Below are 23,311 nucleotides of genomic sequence, written 5' to 3'. Positions count from 1 at the left end.
CTGTTTGTGATGTAGGATATACAAAAAGAAGGTATTGTGCTAATGTTTTCTATTCTTTCATTAGGGTTTGGGATTCACACAATATTATTCAATGGGGCAATGCAGATGAGTGATTTTTATTTTTTATTTTTTTTCTACTGATTGAATTTGTGTGTGGGGAAAAAAATTGCAGCTGGCTCTAGTTTCTACTGTAAATTGGATAAGACTTATCCATTCAAATCTATGAGTGCATGAAAAAAATGGATGCCACAGCATAGTATCTGATTTTTACAGATACATTGCAATTCTGTAACATAGGAAACTGTAAATAGTCCTCCTTTAAATCACTAAAAACTGCTACAGTAAAAAAATGGATTGCACACATATGAGAAAAAAATGTCCCACATGTCTAGATGAAACTGTTAATGATTTTTTTATATGCTCATGTGAATTGTTGTTTGACTGTTTCATGATTGGGGGCCCACTTTGAATTTCACCTGGGGCATCGATGTTAAATGTTAAACACGCATATGTCACTCCATGTATGTGATTCACGGCACACATGGGTAGTCCATGTGCAATCTATGGTGCGTGATCCGTACTCCGTGATTGCACATGGTGGTCAACTCACCTGTCCTGTTCCTGCTGTCCGTGATGCTGAATTCTCCGGCTCTGCTGTGTTTCCTGTCACTGCTGACCTCTGAAGCTACTTCCGGGTTGGCTGTGCCTGCATAAATGAATATGCATGCCACTAATGAGCCGGGTAGGAAGCTGCAGAGAGCAGAGGCTGGAGACAGCGTCGCTGGAGAAGGTGAGTTGAAAATGCTTTTTATTTTCAATGTCCATGTTTTTCTGGTACGTGTTTCACGGATCACAGTATAGTGTGTCCCGTGGGACATCAGTGATGCCAGAAAAAACGGACATGTCTCCGTGCGGCAATCACGGACACGCGTGTTTGCCGCACGGAGACACAGTCAGTGAAAAATCACTGATGTGTGAGCAACCCATTGATTATAATGGGTCTACGTATGTCAGTGATTCTGGTACGTATAAAAACTAGCACATAAGTGTGAAACAGGCCTTATGCAGATCATTGGGCAGCAAAAAAAGGATTAACGTGAATAGCCTCTTAAAATATTTGTTGGTGTGCAGTCAGTGAAAAACACTGAAAGCACAGGTACAAAAATCTCTAAAGTGTGAATGTGCCCTTCTATGAATATTTAAATGTATTTACTGTATGATACATAAATATGTTGTTTTTCTTTTACCACAAGACACTTTCTGGACAAATCCACAGATAAAGCTGAGCCTTAAAGAAATGGATGATGGCCAAAAGGAATGCACCTTTATTGCTGCTTTGTTGCAAAAAAATAGGCGCAAGTTAAGAAAAATTGGAGCTGATATGTTGACAATAGGATATGCAATTTATCCGGTCAGTATCCATGTATTTATGTATTTCTGGTCTTATTTATAATATACAAAGAATATGTACAACTGGTTATCTACTATTTTTCTTCTTCTCTACTCCATTTATATTTTGTACCTCCATTATTATAGGCCCTTACTCCTGTTGGTATTTGTTGACTTGTGTCTGTGATGTCTTTATTGTCTGTACAAGTCCTCTCTGAGATGTAAAGTGCTGTGGAATATTGGTAGTATAGCAATAAAAGTTATTATTATTATTATTCAATGGTTACACAGATGCACAGGTTATATCACTATACAAACAGAGTATACTATATATGATATCTATGGTCAGAATTTGATTTTACATTGGCTCGCTATGATGGTGACCTACTTTCACAATTAGATGCTTGGATATTAGAGATTGGATTATTGCATGACGCATCTATAAGGGATAATCAGGTTATCCTGTAAAACACACCCCCCGTACCATATCTACCTAAATGAAGACGAGAACCACGACTTTATTGCAGGAATGGCCACAGTTTTATTTTACCGTATATATGTATACCAAACTTGTGGCCCAACATGCCACTCAATTGTTAAACTTAACCTTATATATATATACCCGTATAACCAGAAACACCGATAGATCCGTCCGAGAGGCAAACCATCATTCCTAACCCCCCGGCCGTAACCTCCAAACCGGCCCAGAGGACCACCTCGGCCGTGACCACCCGGCCCGAGGTGAGGGGTAACAACGTTCCATCGTTAATTACCCCTACCCAGAACCTGCGGGACCTCCGCCCACAAGTTCCCATCCACTCCGAAGCCACTCCCCTTGAGCGACTTCGTACCAACAAGCCGACTGTCGGTACTCCCAACCTCTCAGACGGACCTATCACCCCGCTGTGACAACAATAAATTAGCAACTCAACCTTGTATTCTCCTTTATTCCTCTTTTTTTTTTTTTTTTTTTTTTGTAAAGTTCTTTTTTTTTTTTTTTTTTTTTTTGAAAACCATCACCTTTTCACCTTTTTATTTTTTTTTTTTTTTTTTTATCATTTTTTTTTTTTTTTAACATATACATATAATTATATATCAGGGCGGGCGGGTGGGACACAAAGATCTATCGACGAAAGGGGAGGTAAACAGCACACCCCCCTCTCTTATACCTCTCCCAACACCCCACCCCTTCCTTGCTCCCCCCCAATCCCCTTACAGCTCCCTACTACCAATCCTGTACTCCCACACATCCCCCATCCCATGCAAACCTATTAACCCTTTCCTAACCTTGCACCCTCCCGATCGTCATGGGGTCCATTCACCCCTATGGGGCTCACTGCCCTTCTTTAAATGGATAGACATTTATGATTAAAATAAGTGTTAGTTTTGAACCACCCTTTTAAGACATACTGGTTGCTGCAGAAGTATGGGAATCTTATATTTTAGTTTTCTTTATCTTTTAGATAGATAGCTAGATAGGTAGAAAACCAATGGGAAGAAAAAAATCGGAAGCGCACAAGAGAAACATACCTGGGAAACGTGGTATCAGCTTCACTTGCGGGTCGGGCTATAGCAAGCCTTGCGCAGGGTAAGTTAACACAGCAGTACGATGATACTCCTGCTCCTGGAAAACATCCACAGCGCAGTGTAATCCAATAGTTAATAGAAGAAAAACTCCAGGGGGCACTCACTTGTGTGCAATGCTTCTTTATTTCATACCTCTTGAGACATCAAAATACAAGCTGCTTAACGGGGATTATAGGAGGTATAAGCACCTTACGGATGACGGCAGTTCGCAACTTAGGCCCTGTGCGCACTTGCCAGTTTTTGCCGCAGATTTTTTGCGGATTTGCTGCATGTTTCGCTGCAGAAAATGTTCATAACATCTGTGCAGTGATTCACCAGCAAATCCTATGGGAAAAAAAATGCTGTGCGCACTAAGCGGAATTTGACAGCTGCAGGTTTTGCTGCGGGATTCCCGCAGCAAAAACAATTGCATGTCACTTCTTTTCCGCACGTCGCTGCGGGATTTCACTACATTGACACCAATGTAATTGTGAAATCCCGCAGGGAATAACGCAGGCAGCAAATTCTGTGCTGTTCACTGCGTTTTCCTGCGTTATTCCCTGCGGTATTTCGCGGTTTACCTCTGGTAATGTACATCGCTGCCTGCGGTTTGCAGGGAAGTGATGTCATTATGCCAGGAACAGGAAGCGGAGAAGAGAGTAAACACACACAGATCACAGACACACACAGACATCACAGACATCACAGACACAGACATATAGAATACACATAGAAAGCAAACGGAAATATAGAAAACAAAACATGTGGGCTCCGCCGTATTTTTACCTTCCATCCGAGGTAAGCACACAGCGGCGGCCCAGTATTCTCAGCCTGGGGAGGGCATTGGGCAGGGTTAATGTCCCCCGCCTCCCTCCCTCCTCCCGCAGCTGAGAATATCAGCCGCAGCTGCCCCGGGACTGTCGCATGCATTTTGCGGCAGTACCGGAGTGTCCCCAGCTCTTCTTGTTGCCGTGATGCAGTGGCAATCAAGGTAATGTAAGGAGTTAATGGCGGCGGATCGCTGCCACTAAGTCCAGGCTTGATCATGGCAGCGTCTATGTGACAGCTGACATGATCAAACCGTAAGTAAAGTGAAAAACACACACACCGAAAAATCCTTTATTTTAAATAAAACACAAAAAAGCTCCTGGTTCACCCGTTTAGTAACCCCCCCGAAACACCGCTCTGGCGTAATCCACGTCCTGCGATGCTTGCATCCAGCCGTGAGTGACACAGACACAGCGCTGAATGTAGCCTCGCAGCGCGACAGCAGAGGTAACCACAGGGCATTTCCCACGGCCAGTAATGTGAACTCACTGCCGACCGTGAGAAAGGCAGCGTGTGCTCACAGGGACTCTATCTATCCTTCTATCTGTCTATTTCTCTATCTCAGAATGAAATGACTTTTTTTTTTTTTTTTTTTCTTCATTGTGCTTTATTGCATTGAATGCAATAAAGCACATGTACCAACCCGCACGCGGCAAAATCGCGGCAATACCGCGAACAATACCGTTGTAAAAACGCAGCAAACCGCATGCGGTTTTCTGGTGCGGTTTGCTGCGGTTTCTTACCGCGGGTGCGGTAATCTTTCAATGCCTGCGGAATTTTGAGAAAATTTCATTTTCCAGTGCGCACAAAGCGCTTATCTCTATACTAGAAGGTGGCCCGATTCTAACGCATTGGGTATTCTAGAGTTTATTGTGTAGTTAATGTATGATTTTTGTTATATATATTGATGTTGTTATGTGTAGTTGGCAAGTGTTTGTGTAGGGCGCTGTAAATGTTCTGGGTGTTGGGGGTGTGTGAGAGCGATGTTGTGTGTTGCGTTGTTTGTAGAGCGCTGTGTGTCTGCAGTGTTGTGTGTGTGTGGTGCTGTGTGTGTTGCGCGGTTTGTGTGGGCGTGTGTGTGTGGGGGGTGCGTGTGTGTGTTTTGGGGGGGAGGTATGTTTTGTGCAGTGTGTGTGTGTGTTGCGTGGTGTGTGCGTATATTTTGTGTGTGCCGCGGTGTTTGTGAGTTGCGTGTTGTGTGTGTGCGGCGTTGTGTGTGTGGGTGTCTGTGTAGGGTGGTGTTTGTGGTTCCCAGTGTGTGTGTGGTTGTGTGTGTGTGTGTGTGTGTTTTGGGGGGGAGGTGTGCACCCACATCGTGCTCCATCCCCCATGCTGTGCACCCCCCATCGTGCTCCATCCCCCATGCTGCGCACCCTCATCGTGCTCCATCCTTCATGCTGCGCACCACCATCGTGCTCCATCCTCCATGCTGCGCACTCCCATCATGCTCCATCCCCCATGCTGCACACCCTTATTGTGCTCCATCCCCCATGCTGCACACTCCTCAGAGAGGAGTATAATAGGAAGACTATAATAGGAGTAGTATAATAGGAGTAGTAGTCCTGGGGGGAGAGGAGTATAATAGGAGGAGTAGTCCTGGGGGGAGAGGAGTATAATAGGAGGAGTAGTCCTGGGGGGAGAGGAGTAGTCCTGGGGGGAGAGGAGCATAATAGGGGGAGTAGTCCTGGGGGGATAGGAGCAGAGGTGGGGTTCAGCCGGTTCTGTCCGGTTCTGGAGAACCGGTTGTTAAAATAGCAGCCGATTCCCAGAATCGGCAAGAAACAGCTGCGGCGATCCGGTTCCCTGTATTCATTTGTGCTAGTGTCTCTTTAAGACACTGACACAAATGAATCCCCGCCCCTCCGCGCCGCACTTCCTGTTTCAGTGGAGCCTGTCTGCTCCCTGACCTGGCGTGCAGCGACGCGCTGACGCTGCAGAGGTGACGGCAGTGTGAGGAGGTAGCTCCTCCTCCTGCCGTCTGTCAGCGTCAGCGTGCAGAGACGAGCCGCGGAGGAGGACGGGAGACACAGGAGAGGCCGCCGCTGCAGGTAAGTCTCAGTGGGCCGAAGATGCAGGGAGAGGGGCCGCATAACATGGCAGCTATATGGGGAGAAGAGACGCATAAGATGGGAACTATATGTGGCTATATGGGGAGAAGGGCCGCATAAGAGGGGAGCGCTATATGGGGAGAGGGGCCGCATAAGAGGGGAGCGCTATATGGGGAGAGGGGCCACATAAGAGGGGAGCTATATGTGGCTATATGAGGAGAGGAGGCCATAATAGGATGGTATTTGCATGGAGAAAGGGGCCATAATGGGATGGGATCTGCAGGGGGAAAAGGGCCATAATGGGAAGGGATCTGTAGGGAAAAGGGGCCATAATGGGATGGGATCTGCAGGGAAAAGGGGCCATAATGGGATGGGATCTGCAGGGGAAAGGGGCCATAATGGGATGGGATCTGTAGGGAAAAGAGACCACATGGGATGGGATCTGCAGGGGAAAGAGGCCATAATGGGATGGGATCTGCAGGGGAAAGGGGCCATAATGGGACGGGATCTGCAGGGGGAAAGGGGCCATAATGGGATGGGATCTGCAGGGGGAAAGGGGCCATAATGGGATGGGATCTGCAGGGAGGGAGAGACCACATGGGATGGAATCTGCAGGAGACAAGAGACCACATGGGATGGGATCTGTATGGGGAAGGTCGTCCGTTCCAATTTTAGCAGGGCTCCTTTAGTAATAATTTTTAAAAACTGTAGAAAAACCGTTTAATACAATTAGAGTGATAGTGACAGTGACTGGAACATCTGGTGCTGGACAGGAGAGTGACTGTAGGGGAGGGGAAGAAGGGGAAAGATTATACTTTAAATTACTTGTATTTTTTGGTTGAGGAAAGTGCGTGAAAATGGGTGTGGCTAACAAAATGGGTGTGGTTACAGAATGGGTGTGGTTTTCATATGGGCGGGGTTGTTAAAAATTTGAATCCCACCCCTGGATAGGAGTATAATATGAGCAGTAGTCCTGGGGGGAGAGGATAATAGGGGGAGAGGATAATAGGAGGAGTAGTCCTGGGGGGAGAGGAGGATAATAGGAGGAGTAGTCCTGGGGGGAGAGGAGGATAATAGGAGGAGTAGTTCTGGGGGGGAGAGGAGTATAATAGGAGGAGTAGTCTTGGGGGGGAGAGGAGTATAATAGGAGGAGTAGTCTTTGGGGGAGAGGAGTATAATAGGAGGAGTAGTCCTGGGGGGAGAGGAGTATAATAGAAGGAGTAGTCCTGGGGGAGAGGAGTATAATAGGTGGAGTAGTCCTGGGGGGAGAGGAGTCTAATAGGAGGAGTAGTCTTGGGGGGAGAGGAGTATAATAGGAGGAGTAGTCCTGGGGAGAGAGTAGGATAATACGAGGACTAGTCCTGGGGGGAGAGGAGTATAATAGGCGGAGTAGTCGTGGGGGGAGAGGAGTATAATAGGGGGAGTAGGCCTGGGGGGAGAGAAGGATAATAGGAGTAGTCGTCCTGGGGGGAGATAAGGATAATAGGAGTAGTCATCCTGGGGGGAGAGGAGGATAATAGGAGGAGTAGTCCTGGGGGGAGAGGAGGATAATAGGAGGAGTAGTCCTGGGGGGAGAGGAGGATAATAGAAGAAGTAGTACTTTGGGGAGAGGAGTCTAATAGGAGGAGTAGTCCTGGGGGGAGGTGTCTAATGGGTGGAGTAGTCCTGGGGGGGGGGAAAGTGTCTAATAGGTGGAGTAGTCCGGGGGGAAGTGTCTAATAGGTGGAGTAGTGCTGGGGGGAGGTGTATAGGGGCCCAATGTGTCCGGGGGGTGGGTCGGAGCGGCCAATGTGTGTGAGGGCGGGGCCGAGCGGTCAATGTGTGCGGGGGCGGGTCGGAGCGTCCAATGTGGGCGGGGCTGGGCCGAGCCAAGCGGCCAATGCGTGCGGGGCGGGGCCGAGCCGAGCAGCCAATGCGACGGTTGTCACTGTAATGACGTCATTTTGGAGCAAGACAGACAGACAGACAGAATAAGGCATGTATATATATATATAGAGATGGTGAAAAACAATTTGATTTTGTAGTGGAACACCTGAGACCGTCATTTGAATACTTGAAACCAGACATGCTGTATAATAGCAAAAGACATGCTGTTTGGAATATTTTTTTCATTGAGAGCTAAACCTCCTTGAGCTCGATATTTAATGATTGTTATTAATAGAAGCAAAATTAATCTATGAAGATCTCCTCTCTGAGGAGGTAGCTTCACTCTGATTAAGGCCCCTTCACACTGCTGTGAAACACACACGTTTCACGGACCGTGTTGAAGGTGGGTATGGCTATCTATGTGCTGTGATTTTGGCGCCCTTGTGTTCTCCGTATGCTATCTGTGATAGCACACAGAGAGCAAGAACTTTTTACTCACCTGTCCGTGGCGCTACTGTCCCTGGAGCTGCTGTCTCCGGCGCTGCTGCTTCCGGGTCCACGTGTAGTGAATATGCAATGAACATAATGAGCGGGCCTGGAAGAAAGTGACAGCAGCGCTGAAGACAGGTAAATAAATATTAATTTTATTTCAAAGACGTGTTTTCTGCAGTACATGTCACACTGATGTCACACGGATCACATTAGGGTGCAGGTCATGTGACATCAGTGCTGCCGGACAAAAACGGACTTGTCTCGTTGTGGAACACACGGACACACGTGTGTGTCACACAGACATACATCCGTGAAAAAACAAAGATGTGTGCACAGACTCTTTGATTTTAATAGGTCTGCGTAGGTCCATGTCTCCAGTACGTATGAAAATGGACATCATACATACCAGAATCACTGACGTGTGAAGGGGCCTAACCCTGCAAACGAGAGCAGATCAGGGTTACTATTATGGTAATGTTTCATGTGTTCAATTAAGCGAGGGGATCTTTGTTCAGATTTTATGGACTTGTAATGTTCTTTAAAACGCACACAGAGTGGTCTAATTGTTTTCCAAATGTAAAAATTCCCACAAGGGCAAAACACTGCATAGACCACAAACTTTGTTTTGCACAAAATAACTAATTAACCCTATGGTTCACGGCACCTATTCTAACGGGATTTTCTCATTTTGTGCAGTTTGCAGAAAGAGCAATTCCCAAACTTGAAATTCCCTGCCGGACCAGCTGAATCTAGCCAATGAACGTCTTTTTGCAAATGTTTTTTCTTCACCAAAATATCCTCTAGATCAGTGGTCTCAAACACGGGGCCCACGGGGCCACATGCAGCCCCTGAGGCTGCTTTTTGTGGTCCGCAAGGCCTGTAGCCCTTTTGATGATCACGGCCAATGCAGAGTGTGGAGCAGTCAGTGCTTTATTTCAGATGATTTGCCGTCAAACTCTGTGAACAGCTATTGGAACTGCTGGTCAATCAGAGGCCAGTAGTAGTACAGTATTAGTAAAGTTCAGGGTTCGTAGCAAACACATAGTGATCGTGTACACGATCTCGATCAAGAGCTTTCCTGGGACGCCCATGTTACAATTCGGGTCCAGGGGCTGTAAAAAAAAAAAAAAAAAAAGCACATATTAAAAAAACATTATGATCATGCTTACAGGTCCCGCGTGTCCTGTTACATGTGTCCTGCAGACTCTGTTTCCCAGCCGCTTCTGCTTCTGCGTCCGATCATTGCTGTGCCCTTCCGGTAACCACAACTCCCTAAAAGGACCTTCCGTGATGTCATAGCCATGTGACCAGTCAGGTTTGAATGTTATGCACACGTTGGGTTAGACTGGTCACATGGCTATGATGTCATGGCAGGTCCTGTTAACTTCCGAGGGTATTCACTGCACTGCTCGTCACTCGGTAATCTTCGGCTGTTTTCGGCTGTGTTCGCGGTGACCTCAGGGTTCAACCGAGTCCATGGCTCATGGACTCGGGTGAACAGTGACTGTCACTGTGGGAGTCTCGCATCGCATTACCCGATCACCCGGTACGGCCGCACACTCTGCTGACAGGAGCGGTCGGCTGCAGGTATTTCAATGCAGCTGAGGCGCTCGTGTCCGGAGAGTGTCAGTCCGTGCAGGGTGATGCTGATGCAAGACTGAGTCATGCATAAGTGGAACTCCAGCCTCCCTGTCAGCCTACTTCTCACTCTGTATAGATGCTGTCTGTGCAGAGTGATGAAGCAGAGCTGACATTGCTTTCCCTGTGGACTTTGTCGGACTAAGGATTTTTTTTTTTTAATAAAGATGGAGCCTCTAAATGTTTTTTTGTTGTATTACTAATAAAAAAAAATTCTCTGTGTTTTTTTTACTGTGTACTAGAAATTCGTGGTGGCCATGTCTAATTTGGCATGACACCATGCATTTCGGGCTTAGTACCAGCTAAGAATACAAAGCTGGCATTAACCCCTTTAATACCCAGTGTGCCACCGACATCAGGGCCACTGGACGAGCTGGGTAAAGCGCCTGGAAATGGCGCTAAGAAATAATGCGCCATTTCCAGGGGTGGCTGCGGGACTGCGGTTTTTAGCGTGGGGGCCCCAGAATGCTTGGGTCTTACCACGCTGAGAATCCCAGCCCCCAGCTGCCTGGTATTACCTGACTAGTGATCAAAATATGGCTGGAGCCCACACATTTTTTCAATTATTTTTTTAAATAATTAAAAAAAATAATGGGTTTCCTGTATTTTGATTGCCAGCCAAGGTAAAGCCAGGCAGGTGGGGGTTGCAGCCTGTAGCCGTCCGCTTTATCTACGCTGAGATTCAGAAATACCAAAGAGCGCTATGTCATTTTTTTAAATTATTTATTTATTTTTACCCTACTATATGTGTATAGATGCTAAAATGTATGGGCTGGTTTCAGGTTACTACAGCTTCCAATCACAGACGCCCACTCTGTGACAGCATCTGTGATTGTCTGTTAATTTAATAGTAAAATAAAACAACACAGAGAAAAAAATATTTTATTAGAAATAAAATAGAAGACATTTAGTACTGCATCTTTATTACCCAAAATAAACCCCTCCGACGTAGTCCTGGCAAGCATCTTCAGCTCTGCTACATCTGTGGAGGAGACAAACACATATCTGCTCACACAGACGCAGCTGAATGTGTTGCAGGCGGGGAAGGACGCCGCTGCGCTGCGCTCGCTAACGCTCGGGTCCGGCGCTGCTGCGATGGCTGCTCGGTGGCTCAAGCAGTGGGCCGGATCTGGGGACTCGAGCGGCGCTCCTCGCCCGTGAGTGGAAGGGGGTAGTTTGGTTTGGGAATTTGGTCCGTGACGCCACCCACGGGTTGTGGTTAGGTTGGGCACCACCGCTGCTGGTGACGGGGATCCCGGGAGCAATGGCAGGGAGTAGCTGGGATGTTGTTTTCCCCCTCCGTGGGTAGGGGTTGGTGGTCCCGGGGCCCGGTGAGATGACTGGGAGGCAGGGTTGGCAAGGTGCAGGGTCGCCTGGACTGCGCAGCGCGGTGCCGGACGGCACGGTTGTACTCACTCAGCCACAAATGTACGCAAAGTCTCTGGTAAACCAAACGGCTGGATGGACGGGTCCCGCAGCCGGCTGCTGTAGTCTCTCCTGGACGGTTAGTGGTGGCTGCCTTTCCCTGCACCGTGGTGTATGTTTGGTCCCGATGGATTCCCACCGGTAACCCGCTCCCCAGCGTATATATGTGCCGGAGGAGCCCTTTTGCCCGCAGGCTCTGGCCCTTGGAACTCTAGCTGTGGCGGTAGCTGTATTTCCTTCTGTTGGTTGGACGGTTGCCTTCAATTGGGTCTTGGCTGTTAGGAAACCCCTGGGGTTCCCGTCACTGACGGATTTGACCTCTAATGGCGACTCCAAGCCTGGTCGGGGTCCGTAGGCTCTACCTGAGTGTGCTGGCTTCACTTCGCTCCCCGGTTCGGTACCGGCGGGCCACCGCCTGTCCCCGGTCCTACAGTTCCGCGTTGATCTGCCTCTCCTGCAGACGGCCACCACCATCTGCCAACCTTGCTCTTGGTGCCCGGGCCACACACCCGGACACGGTCAGTTTACTCCTCACTTCTCTCTTCACTCCTTTCACTTGCACTTCCCTCACTGAACTCCCTACACTCAACTGACTTCCTTCTCCCGCCTCCAGGACTGTGAACTCCTCAGTGGGTGGGGCCAACTGCCTGGCTTTACCCCACCTGGTGTGGACATCAGCCCCTGGAGGGAGGCAACAAGGATTTTGTGTCTGGCTGATGTGCCTGTCTCAGGGTGGGGGTGTGTGTTGTAGTACCTGTGACGACCTGGCTAGTCCAGGGCGCCACAAATGCAGTCAGAGCCTTCACCCGAGTGCATAGCCTACCTGGTCAGCTGTGCCCCCGTTGTACTGACACGACACGACAGGACCTTTCATGAGTCATGACGTCATAGCCATGTGACCAGTCTTGTGTGAATATTGTTGTTACCTCGTGGATTACAGGACCTTCTATAATGTCATAGTCATGTGACCATTTGGTAGCTAACGAGGTAATACAACATTCACACCTGACTGGTCACATGGCTATGATGTCACGGAAGGTCCTTTTAGTCAGTGGTGGTTACCAGGAGCGCACAGCAATGATCGGAACCGGAAGCGGACGGGAGACAGAGTCTGCAGAACGCGTTGCAGGACCCGTAAGTATAATGACAATGTTTATTATTAACTATATTCTTTATTTTATAGCCCCCCACCCCACCCCATATCTATTATCTGTAAAGTCCAAGTTCGGTGTTCAGACGCAAGTTTGCGTTATCATGATCCTGATCTCGACCCTTACAAAATGTTCGGGCGAGGCTCCCGATTCCGAACATCTGGGGGATCACCCATCACTAGCCAGTAGCTGAAGGGTAGAATAGTTGTGCACAGAGGTTGACTCTGTGCAGTGCATCTGAAGTAAAGTGGTGACGGACTGTGACGCCAGGGGCATGATCACCCCGGGCCTGCGGGCCGCGAGAACAGGACACGGGTGAACAGGGGACAGGTGAAAAGAACTGGTGTGTGTGTGTGTGTGTGTGTGTGTGTGTGTGATGAATGACACAATAGGCGAGACTACTAAAGGGCATTGCTACAAGAAAAGGGCCAGGAAAGGGGACATTAATACAGGAGCACCAGTGTGAGCACAATTGTAAACAGGGACAATGATGGGCACATTACTACAAGGGGACAAGGATGGGGCACATTACTACAAGGGGACCAGGATGGGCACATTACTACATGGGAATCAGGATGGGCATATTACTACAAGGGGACTAGGATGGGGCACATTACTACAAGATGAGGACCAGGATGGGCACATTACTACAAGGAGACCAGGTTGGACCCATTACTACAATGAGGCCGGGATGGGCACATTACTACAAAGGAACCAGGATGGGCACATTACTAAAAGGGGGATCAGGATGGGCACATTACTACAGACTGGGGACCAGGATAGTCATATTACTACAGACTGGGGACCAGGATGGGCACATCACTACAGGATGGGCACATTACTACAGGATAGGGATCAGGATGGGCACATTACTACAAGGGGACAAGGATGGGGCACATTACTACAAGGGGACCAGGACGGGCACATTACTACAAGGAGACCAGGTTGGACACATTACTACAATGAGGCCGGGATGGGCACATTACTACAAAAGGGACAAGGATGGGCATATTACGACAGGATGGGCATGGGCAAATTACTACAGGATGGGGCACATGAATACAGCATGGGGATCAGGATGGGGCAAGTTACTACAGGATGGGCACATTACTACAAGATGGGCTTCAGGATGGGCACATTACTACAAGAGGACAAGGATGGACACATTACTGCAAGGGACCAAGATTGACATATTACTACAGGATGGGCAAATTACTACAGGATGGAGACAAGAATGGGCACATTTCTTCAAGAAGGGGAAGAGGATGGGGGACATTACTAAAAGATGAGGACTAGGATGGAAAAATTACTACAAGATGTTGGCCAAAATTACTACAGTAAATGCTGCTAATTGTAAGACCATATTACTTACAAAAAGGGAACAAAATGTGAAAATATTAAAAATAAATCATGATTTTTTTTTTCCACGATTAGAAATGCTTTTTTATATATAAGCAAAAAAAGCTTGTTTGTTATAATAAACAAGAAAAATCTGTTCAAAAACTACTATTGTGTAGCATTTTTTCCTAGGGACAGTTGCATTACTTATACTGAGTAAATTTGGAATCTTTAACAATGTCAATTCCTGAGGAGTAGTGGGGCCCGTTTTTTAAAATACTTATATAGATTCATTTTTCTAATGGATTTATATAGATCTATTCTAAAATCGATGAAATCAAACTCATAAGGAATGCAAAAGTTTAACCACTTTAATAAAACAGAATGTATATCAAAAGTCAGAATGTGGCGCCCCTGCGGCTCTAGCCGCCACAGAGGTACTGCACCTCAGCCAGAGGTGTGGTATCCTATTCCCGGGTAAGGAGGAGGTCACAGCTCATTACACACAAACACAGACACTCTTTATTTAGCAACACTCCATCATCCCATGGTTCTGGCAACCAGCTTGGAGGTGGAGTCTAGTTAGTGGGAGGACACTGTAGAAAGTTAGTCAGTTAGGAATTAGGAGCAGAGGAGAGAAGACCTGGGGTCTGGAGCTAGAGCATCTCGGCCCAGGATTAGGAGAGAAGGGGGTCCTAGAGTCCACGGGAAGTGCACCATACACCCGTGGTCTCGTCCACAGCCGGCATACCAGTGCGGAGGGACTTGGCCGCAATGGGACATTGGTCTCTAGACTAGTGGAGAACAAACAGGCTCAGCTAGTAAACCGTAGGCCAAGGATACTTCAAGTGCCGAAGCCACCACCGCACATAATCCGTTGAAAAGGTGACCACATACGGCCAAGAGACAGAGCTTCAAGCCACCCGACAGGGTCTTCGGACACTGGCTTAGGGCACTGTGTGCGTAGGCGCGGGAGAGGCCAGCGCAGGGAGACGACCAGGGAAGGAGCATAGAAGGGTGTACCAGGTTGTGCCTCCGAACTATCCGGGAATCCACTGGAGCCCATCACAGCAGAACTCAGCACTTTTAAACATTGTTGCATTGGCAACACAATAAAATCATGCAATAAAACAGACAAAATCTCTATCAATTCTTTTCTTCTCCAGGGTCTCGATGTTTTCTTTCTTCAGGCCAGACTGGCCTAAATCTCTGGAACAAACAAAGATTGTGTTCTAAAAAACAGGCCCGTGGGCCAACAGTTACCTTTCTAGTCTGAGGCCACAGTTCTTCACCAGAGGCCATAACAATGACCACCATGTGGTTTTGTCCATGTCTCCCACCTGCCGCAATGGTGGTGGTACAGTCCTTAAGACTATTCATCCATAAAGCATAAAACACGTCCCGACCTGGCAGATACATAGGGTCATCAGTCCACCTTAACTCCACTCAGGACTGGGGATAATCTCTCCCTTAAGTTTTATAATAACTAACAAGGAATAATAGCAGTTTTTTGCATTCTCCTTTAAAATAGCGTTTTCAACACCAAGTAATGGAACACTATCAACCCTGCCTATCTGTGTTTTTTGAAACATTCTGTTGATCTTACTCCATTAATCTCTATAAGAATTAACTCATTCAGATAGCAGCAATTTTAGAACTCTCCCTTTAAAATGGTATTTTAGTGGGGCAGCACCATGTAATTGAATGCAACCAACCATGTCTACCTGTTTTTTTATGAACACTCTGTAGTCCTTACTCCATTAAACTCTATAAGCACTAACAAGGAACAATATTAGCAAGTTTAGAATTTTCCCTTTAAAATGGCATTTTGGTGGGGGTATCACCAAGTAATTGAATGCAATCAACCCCGCATAACTGGCTTTTTTAAATAGCTCCATTAAGCTCTATAAGTAGTAATGAGCCAATATATCCGTTACTATTCGCTATTCACAGAATACAAGTTTGGCCAGCAAACTCACCTGACCTAAACCCCATAGAGAATCTATGGAGTATTGTCAAGAGGAAGATGAGACACCAGACCCAACAATGCAGATGAGCTGAAGGCTGCTATCAAAGCAACCTGGGCTCCATAACACCTCAGCAGTGCCACAGGCTGATCGCCTCCATGCCACGTCACATTGATGCAGTAATTCGTGCAAAACAAGCCCTGGCCACGTATTGAGTGCATTTACTGTACAGAATTTTCAGTAGGCACCAACATTTCTAAGTTTAAAATCATTTTTTCAGTTGGTCTTATATAATATTCTAATTTTCTGAGATAATGACTTATGGGTTTCATTGGCTGTAAGCCATAATCATCAACATTAACAGAAATAAACACTTGAAATAGATCCCTCTGTGTGTAATGACTGTATCTATATATATAATTGCCTTATTCTGTCTGTCTTGCTCCAAAATTGTGTCCTTACCGTGACATGTCCTTACGGTGACAAACAGCGGATTGGCCGCTGTGCTCGCCATGGCCCCGCCCCCCGCACGGATTGGCCGCTCGCCTCGGCTCCTTCACCCCGCACTGATTGGCCGCTCGCCTCGCCTCGGGTCAGCCCACCCCCGCACGGATTGGCCATGTCCTTACGGTGACAAACAGCGGATTGGCCGCTGGGCTTGCCATGGCCTCTCCCCCCGCACGGATTGGCCGCTCGGCTTCACGGATTGGCCGCTCGCCTCGGCTCCTCCCTCCGCACGGATTGGCCGCTCGCCTCGCCTCCGCCCCCCCCCCCTCGCATGGATTGGCCGCTCGCCCAGGCTCCGCCCCCCACACGGAATGGCCTCTCGCCCCGAGGTGAGCGCATCGAGGTCCTGCAGCGGCGGAACACACACACACACACACACACACGCGCACACACAACAGACACACACACACACATCAGATCACACTCACTCTCACACACACACACACACACATCAGATCGCATCCACACACTCACAACATCCCGTGATATCACTTGCTTCTTGGCGGCGATACTGTGCAGTGACCTTCCAGGACCTGCCGGAGGATCACATGGCCGGAAGCATGTGGTATATCCGGATGTTGTGATTGTGTCAGCGCGTATGTGCGATATCGTCAGTGTGAGTGTATGCGATTGGATGTGAGTGAGTGTGTTCTGATGTGTGTGTGTGTGTATGCGATCGGATCTGTGAGTGTCGGCAGAGGAGCACAGCTGCTGGGACCGCCCACCGGTGGGCACAGGGAGAAGTGGGGTGTGTGTGTGTGTGTGAGTGTATGCGATCAGATGTGTGCGTGTTTACTGTCTGATGTGTGACTGTGGAGCACGATGGGGGGTGCGCAGCATGGGGGATGGAGCACGATGGGGGGTGCACAGCATGGGGGATGGAGCATGATGGGGGGTGCGCAGCATGGGGGATGGAGCACGATGGGGGGTGCACAGCATGGGGGATGGAGCACGATGGGGAGTGCGCAGCATGGGGGATGGAACACGATGGGGGGTGTGCAGCATGGGGGATGGAGCACGATGGGGGGTGCGCAGCATGGGTGATGGAGCACGTTTGGGGGGTGCGCTGCATGGGGGATAGAGCACGATGGGGAGTGCACAGCATGGGGGATGGAGCACGTTTGGGAGTGCGCAGCATGGGGGATGGAGCACGATGGGGAATGCGCAGCATGGGGGATGGAGCACGATGGGGAATGCGCAGCATGGGGGATGGAGCACGATGGGGGGTGCGCAGCATGGAGGATGGAGCACGATGGGGGGTGCGCAGCATGGGGGATGGAGCACGATGGGGAGTGTGCAGCATGGGGGATGGAGCACGTTTGGGAGTGCGCTGCATGGGGGATAGAGCACGATGGGGAGTGCGCAGCATGGGGGATGGAGCACGATGGGGAGTATGCAGCATGGGGGATGGAGCACAATGGGGGGTGGGGATGGAGCACGATGGGGGGTGCGCAGCATGGGTAATGTAGCACGATGGGGGGTGCGCAGCATGGGGGATGGAGCACGATAGGGGGTGCACACCTCCCCCCAAAATACACACACACACACACACACACACACACACTGCACAACACACCACACACACACTGGGAACCACAAACACTGCCCTACACAGACACCCACACACACAGACAACGCCGCACACACACACAAACACCGCGGCACACACAAATATACCCACATACCGCACAACACACACATTGCACAAAACATACCTCCCCCCAAAACACACACACACCCCACACCCACACAAACCGCGCAACACATATACACAACGATACAGACACACAGCGCTCCACAAATAACGACACACAACGCAACACACAAACAACACCGCTCTCACCCCCCGCCACACCCAGACAACACCCAGAACATGTACATCCCCTACACAAACACTTGGTAACTACACACAACAACATCTATATATTGTGACAACACGCTCCGGGATCGCCTTTGCTGGGTTCAAAGGGCACGTATTCACCTCAGGCAGACAGCAGAATTCAAGGTGTAACTGACGCTTGGTCAGGTTTATTGCAGTGAAGCATAAACAAAAAGAAAAAAAACACCAACAAAATAAATCCTTGCCTGTCCGGCACTAACTATACACGGTGTTATCCTAACTACCAACTGGAGGGCTTCTCCCTTCCAGCTAAACCATACAAACATCAGGCACTGCTCCTCACAAGTGTCTCCTACACAGACAGGCTTACTGTGTTCCCAGATGGAGAGCCTCCCCCAACTTCCCAGATTCCTTTTACCTCCGTCCTTCACCTCCCATTAATCCATTAGTAGCCAGGTGATCCTGGCCAGGCTAAATCACATAGGACCGATACCGGGGTGAGATATACCTGCCCTCATCCACTAATCCCACATGAGTCTCACAATATATAATTATAAATAAAACAAAAATCATACATTAACTACACAATACGTAAATTCTAGAATACCCGATGCGTAGAATCGGGCCACCTTCTAGTATAATATATAGGAATATATCACTCTGTGTGTAATGTCTCTATATAAGGCCCATTTCACACGTCAGTGAAAAACACAGACGTTTTTCACTGGCGTGTAAAACACGCACATGTCCCTGCGTGTGCCGAAAATCACGGCACACGTGGGTTGTCTAAGTGCAATCCGGGCTCCGTTCTCCGTGGCCCGTGATTGCACTTAGAGATTCACTCACCTGCGCCCGCTCCCGCTGTCCATGGTGCTGAATCCTCCCGCGACGCAGCATCCGGCCGGCGGTGACCCCTGCAGGAGCTGCTTCCGGGTCGGCTGTGTCACGCATAATGAATATGCGCGACAGTAATCAGCCGGCACAGAAGGAGCAGAGAGAATAGGCTGCAGAGGACATCGCTGGACGCCGGGTGAGTTAAAATGTTTATTATTTTAAAAGCACGTTTTTTTCTGGCACGTGTTTCACGGACCACACCATGCGTGGTCCGTGGAACATCAGTGATGCCAGAAAAAGATGGACATGTCTCCGTGCAGCAATCACGCACACGCGGGTACGCCGCACGGAGACACGTGCAGTGACAAATCACTGACGTGTGAGCAGACCCATTCATTATAATGGGTCTGCGTATGTCAGTGATTCTGGTACGTTTAAAAAAAAAAGCACAAACGTACCAGAATCACTGACGTGTGAAAGGGGCCTAATATATAGGAATAGATCCCTCTGTGTGTAATGACGCTCTATAATATATGCGTTTTCCTTTTTGTATTTAATTACTGAAATAAAATTAACTTTTTGAGAATATTCTAATTTATTGAGACACACTTGTACCATTAGGTTTGTACCACATTTCTTAATATTTTAGACTACATTTGAAGACACCATTATTGTTGTTTTGAAGGATATTTATGTCAACAGTGTTAAAATAATGAACTTTAACAGATCATTTTAACCCCTTAAGGACGAAGCCAGTTTTATACTTAATGACCAGGGCATTTTTTGCAATTCTGACTAGAGTCATGTTATGAGGTTATAACTCTGAAACGCTTCAGCAGATTCCAGTCATTCTGGGAACGTTTTTTCGTGACATATGATAGTGGTAAATTTAGGACAATATATTTTGCTTTTATTTGTGAAAAATCAGAAATTTGATGAAAGTTTAGAAAATTTAGCAATTTTCAAACGTTTCATTGTTATGCCCTTAAAACAGACAGTTATGTCACACAAAATAGTTAATAAATTACATTTCGCACATGTCTACTTTACAGCAGCACAATTTTACACAATTTTTTTGGGGATTAGGAAGTTAGAGGGGTTAAAAGTTCATCAGCAATTTCCCATTTTTTCAAAAAAATTTACAAAATCTTTTTTTAGGGACCACATTTGTGTTTGAAGTGACTTGAGAGGCCTATGTGACTGAAAATACCCAAAAATGACACCATTCTAAAAACTGTACCCCTGAAAAGTACTCAAAACCACATTCAAGAAGTTTATTAACCCTTCAGGTGCTTCACAGGAACTAAAGCGATGTGGAATGAAAATAATATATATAATTTTACCTAAAACTGTAGCTCTAGCCCCAATTTATTCATTTTTAGACAAAATTACACAACAAAATGGACCCCAAAATTTGTTACTCAGTTTCTTCTGCTTGTGCTGATACCCTGTATATGGTAAGAAACCTCTCTTTGGACAAATAAGAGGGCTCGGAACGGAAGGATCAATATTTGAAGTTTGGAAAGAAAATTTGGCTAAAAAAGATTGCGAGTAGCATGCTGCATTTGTAGGGCCCCTACCGTACTTAAACACAAGTGACTCCATTTGGAAACTAGACCCCTAAAGGAATTTATCTACGTAGATGTTTGGTGAGCACCTTGAAACCGGGATGCTTCACAGAATTTTATATTGTTGAGCTGTGAAAATAAAAAAATACATTTTTACCACAACATTTTTACTTCAACCAGATAGCTTTTTTTTTTTTTTTTTTTACAACAGTAATAAGAAAAAAATGCCCCATAAAGGTTATTGTGTAAGTTATCCTGAGTATGCTGATGCCTCATATGTGGTTGAAATCAACTGTTTGGGCGCATGGTAGAACTCGGAAGGGAAGGATCGCCATTACACTGCAAAATTGTCTGGAATCATTAGCGGAAACCATGTCGCGTTTGGAGAGCCCCTAAGGTGCCTAAACAGTAGAGCTCCCCCACAAGTGACCCCATTCTGGAAAAAAGACACCTGAAGGCTTTTATTAAGGGGTATAGTAAGCATTTTGAATCCACAAATAATTCCCAGAATTTGATAACCTTAGGTCGCCATATTAAAAATTTTCATTTTTTTTTTCACAAAAATATTACTTTAGCACCAAAGTTCTCACTTTTTCAAGAGGCAACACCAAAAAGTGGACCCCAAAGTTTTGTACCCAATTTCTTATGAGTACAGAGTTACAGTAGTCCACACATGGCCAAAAATTTCTGTTTGGGTAAATGGAAGGGCTTCCAATGGAAGAAGCACCATTTCAATTTGAGGAAAGTTTAAATAAATTGCGGATACCATGTGGCATTTTCAGGGCCCCTAAAGGTACCTATACAGCATAAACCCCCACAAGTTACCCCATTTTGTAAACTAGACCCCTCAAGGATTTTATTCAGAGGTATAGTGAGCATTTTGAACTCACAGGTACTTCACAAAAATGTTGCTGTAGTGCCAAATTTCTCACTTTTAGGCTATGTGCCCACGATCTTCAACACTGCATCTAGTACACAGTGCGGAAATGTGAGAGTTGTCTATGGGAGAACGCAGCTGCCCGTGCTCAAAATACGGGTTCAGGCTGCTATGGACTTTAGCTCTATTCTCCCTGCAGAGAACACTCTTATCTCCACAGCAAAAATTGACATGCTGCGGCTCAGGAAGCCGCACCGCAGGTCAGTTTATGCTGGAGAGAAAAGAAGCGACGACGTGGGCAGGAGATTTCTAAAAATCCTTCCACTGCACTTGTACTGCACAATGCAGCATTATGGACATAGCAAAAACACTCTGTGCCCAAACCTTGATGCACAAAGCCTAAAAAGCTAGGATGGATGGATGTCAAACACATATACAGTGTAATAATGTCCCACCCCCCTACATATTCTACGCTGGCAGCCTTTAGTGACTCTTATGTGGCACTAAAAGATGTTTAGCCTTGCATTTGAAAGAAAAAAAAAAAAGAAAAAAAAACTATTAAAATAAAAGATGTGGGGTCCCCACATTTTTGATAGCCAGCTAGGGTAAAGCAGACAGCTGTAGCCTGCAGAACTCAGCTGACAGCTTCACCTTGGCTGGTAATCCAAAATAGAGTGCACCCCAGGCTGTTTTTTTAAATTATTTATAAATAAATAATTTAAAAAAATATATATAAAAATGTGGGGTCCCCCCCAAATTAGATTACCAGCCAAGGTGAAGCTGACAGCTGGGGTCTGGTATTCTCAGGGTAGGAAGAGCCATGGTTATTGGATTCTTCCCAGCCTAAAAATAGAAGGCTGCAGCTACCCCATAAGTGGCGCATCCATTAGATGTGCCAATCCTGGTGCTTCGCCCCAGCTCATCCTGTTGCCCTGGTTTGGTGGCAAATGGGGGTTGATACCAGCTGTGTAATATCACCTTAGCTCACCGTGTACAAGCTCACTCCTGGCCTCTCCCTGGAGCACGGACAGGCACTTCCACAGCCCGATATTGCAAATAGAAGAAAGAAGGAATATCCAGCTCTTCAGGCGAGGAAAGCCATGGTCTTTATTTTAGCATGCAGACAACGGATGACATGATCAACACAGCACTACGCGTTTCAGGTGAAACAATCACCCTTAATCATGATCATGATTAAGGGTGATTGTTTCACCTGAAATGCGTAGTGCTGTGCTGATCATGTCATCCGTTGTCTGCATGCTAAAATAAAGACCATGGCTTTCCTCGCCTGAAGAGCTGGATGTTCCATCTTTCTTTTATCACTAAAAGTCAGTAATAAAAAAAAAAAAAAAATAGATGACAAAAAAAAAAAAATTTGAAAAAAATATTCCCCAACACATTCCCTCTTTCACCAAGTTATTGAAAAGAAAAAAAAAATCAGGTCTGCCATAATTTAGTTTGGAGGTCTCACGACGATTCTGCACCTTCCAGAATATGGGGGGCATGCTTAGGGAATGTATCCCCCATTTTCTGGAAGTGCAGACCTTCCATATGAGGAGTGTGGGTACACCCACTCTCCCTGGGTCCACAGCAGTAGTGTGAGTGCAGCAAGCTCAGCATCACTGATGGCAGGAAGCCAGTTGACAGCGGCTCTGCGCATGCGGCCAGCATCTATTGAGAAGGAGGAGGAGGAGGGATCGCGGGGGGATCGGAACTGCATAAGGTTCTGGGGAAAGCGGGGAACATCGGGTGGTTTACAGGGGGTGACCTAGCCGGACCTGGGAAAGAGTTTTCTGTCGCATGTGTCATGGCACATACGACATAAATCAGAGAAGGAGGACAAATATGGCAGGCGCGCTATTAGTGCACGCCGCCATCTTGGATTATGGAGGGGGGTTGGGGGCACTTTGGCAACACCGAGGGACCGGAGGGGACCGGGCGAGGAGAGTTATTTCTCATCTGACATGTTTGATCATG

At 47.2% G+C, this 23,311-nt stretch overlaps 1 protein-coding gene across 2 annotated transcripts in view; it reads left to right on the top strand.

The window, feature by feature from the left end:
* The window catches only part of CAPN9 (calpain 9), a 378,590-nt gene that overhangs the window by 206,222 nt on the left and 149,057 nt on the right, over positions 1-23,311 (top strand). For both annotated transcript variants that reach the window (XM_075321862.1, XM_075321863.1), the window contains exon 10: positions 1,254-1,411. In XM_075321862.1, coding sequence (XP_075177977.1) covers positions 1,254-1,411 — 158 coding nt within the window. The remainder of the gene's footprint in view (positions 1-1,253; positions 1,412-23,311) is intronic.

Source organism: Anomaloglossus baeobatrachus, chromosome 8 (genome assembly GCF_048569485.1).
Source record: "Anomaloglossus baeobatrachus isolate aAnoBae1 chromosome 8, aAnoBae1.hap1, whole genome shotgun sequence".
NCBI lineage: Eukaryota > Metazoa > Chordata > Amphibia > Anura > Aromobatidae > Anomaloglossus > Anomaloglossus baeobatrachus.
This window is presented reverse-complemented; position numbering and strand designations above follow the sequence as displayed.